This window comes from Echinops telfairi, unplaced genomic scaffold (assembly GCF_000313985.2).
Source record: "Echinops telfairi isolate 266 unplaced genomic scaffold, ASM31398v2 ScPeMD7_7458;HRSCAF=8496, whole genome shotgun sequence".
Lineage (NCBI taxonomy): Eukaryota > Metazoa > Chordata > Mammalia > Afrosoricida > Tenrecidae > Echinops > Echinops telfairi.
The window spans coordinates 28,980,631-28,982,871 of NW_022111358.1; the positions used below are offsets into that span (position 1 = coordinate 28,980,631).

Sequence of the window (2,241 nt, forward strand, 5' to 3'; positions counted from 1 at the left end):
CATCTCTCAGCAGGACAAGGGAGCAGCACCCACCAGGTTGTGCTGGGCCTGCAGCTCGATCTCCAGGGCGTTGACGGTGCGTCTCAGCTCGATGATCTCGGCCTGGCAGGACTGCAGCTGCTCCGAGCTGGACACCACCTGCTTGTTGAGCTCCTCCGTCTGAAACAGCCAGAGAGCAGAACACAGATTGGGGATGAGAGCCTGCCTCAGGGCACGGGGGCTTCGGGGGCAGAAGAGGGCCACGTGCTCAGATGCCCACCTGCGTGGTGAACCATTCCTCCACGTCCCTGCGGTTGGTCTCCACCAGGGCCTCATACTGACACCTGGTCTCGTTGAGCACCCGGTTCAGGTCCACGGTGGGGGCAGCGTCCACCTCCACGTTGAGACGCTCGCCGATCTGGCTGCGCAGGGTGTTGACTTCCTGATAACAGCAAGAGGAAGAAATGAATTCACAGAAATGGATCTGCTACCTTGCAGCTATGGGAAAAGTGAGCCCAACCCTGCCAGGAGTATATGCAAAGCTAGAAGGAACAGAAAGGCGAACATATATATCATGTTGGAATAAAATCAGATTGGAATCACATCAACTCCTTTCTCAAAAAAATAAATAAATCTAGAATGATCTCACATTTCCAATAGGACTAAGTCCCAACTCTTTGGCTTTTACCTCATGGCCCTTACCTCTTTGCCCAGTCACCCTGCCTCATTGGCCACCCTCAAACGCACCCTGCTCTTCCACTTCCATGGCTGTACTCCGCCTCTTCCCTCAGACAGTCACACCCAAGTGTTGGAATATTCCTCCTGCTTCAAGACATGTTTCTGAAGGGAGTTCCCTATCTCCTTTGGGGCCGAATGAGTTATATCGAGACCATGATGCTCCTCTATCGCATGCCGCTTTGCTCTGCCTCTTACTGGGCTATTTTTCTGCACTCCACTGTGAGCCCTTCAGTGCAAGGGACCATTTCTTATCGCCTCTTTTCCCTCCATCTCCACAGCCAAATTCAAGAACTCACAGGGACCAGCAAGGAAAAGGGGTCGAGAGTGTTTTTTCTCAATCTCTCTGACACTTACCCAACTCGAAGCCAACACCTTGGCAGCTCACCTCTCTCTTGATATGATCATAGTGTATCCTTCCCTGACCCCAAAGTGAGTTCTTTGGAGCAGGGTCCCAGGCCAGGGAGACTGGCACGCGTAGGCTCCCATGGTAATGACTTAGCTCCCACGCTTGCCTTTTGATTTTCCTCTCACCTCCTCGTGGTTCTTCTTGAGACACAGCAGCTCCTCCTTCAGGGACTCCACCTGCGCCTCCAGGTCGGCCTTGCACAGGGTCAGCTCATCCAGGATCCTGCGCAGGCTGTTGATGTCGGCCTCCACCAGCTGCCGCAGGGACAGCTCCATCTCGTACCTTCAAACACACATGGAACCGGAGAATGATCCAGGAAAGAATGCCAATTTATACTTGACTCTCTGATTGTATTTACTCTCTGTCTCCTGCCTGAATGTGTCAACTCGGCTCCCTCTGGTTCTGTACACATGAGCTGGAAAGGCCTCCTGACTCTTCCTAACACCCACAAGGCACCCGAGGGGACTCCATGTCTCCCTGCCCTCTCCACTGTGTTTATCACCAAACCGATCCTTTCTCCAAGACCAATAGATTTCATTTTTGGAATTTTAGAAGCCCTTTCTGAAGATCAGGTAGATTGAAAACCAGATCCCTGTTTCAACCCTAATAAAATCAACCCTAAAGAAATCCGTCCTGAGAGGAGAAATCAAAAGGAGGAAATGGCATTCTCCCTTTTCAGGCAACATTGGACCACGGCCCATGAAAGAGCCTTGGCAGTTCCTAAGCCCAGAAGTCTCAACATACTTGGTTCTGAAGTCATCAGAGGCCAGCTTGGCATTGTCAATCTGCACCACCAGCCTGGTATTCTCAGACTTGGCACACAGAATCTGAAACCAAGATTCTAAAGTGAGGATCACTTGAACTTGAGAACATCGTATTGTTCAAAGAGAGCCAGTATCCTCTGAGCTCCTTCAAAGCCCACGCCCTCACCTTCTGCTGGAGCTCCTCGATGGTCCGGAAGTAGGACTGGTAGTCCGGGCACACGTAGGGCACCTGCTGCTGGCACCACTCACGGATGCGGCCCTCCAGCTCCGCGTTCTCCCGCTCCAGCTGCCGCACCTTCTCCAGGTAGCTGGCCAGCCGGTCGTTCAGGAACCCCTGCGGTTGGTCTCCACCAG

The 2,241-nt window shown here is 52.7% G+C and overlaps 1 protein-coding gene across 1 annotated transcript in view; it reads right to left on the reverse strand.

The window, feature by feature from the left end:
* Window positions 1-2,241, reverse strand: part of LOC101656291 (keratin, type I cuticular Ha4-like) — a 3,553-nt gene that overhangs the window by 1,043 nt on the left and 269 nt on the right. The window contains exons 2-6 of the mRNA XM_045299389.1: window positions 2,054-2,238; window positions 1,868-1,950; window positions 1,249-1,405; window positions 260-421; window positions 34-159 (exon numbers count right to left, since the gene is read on the reverse strand). Of these exons, the coding sequence (XP_045155324.1) occupies window positions 34-159; window positions 260-421; window positions 1,249-1,405; window positions 1,868-1,950; window positions 2,054-2,238 (713 nt within the window). The remainder of the gene's footprint in view (window positions 1-33; window positions 160-259; window positions 422-1,248; window positions 1,406-1,867; window positions 1,951-2,053; window positions 2,239-2,241) is intronic.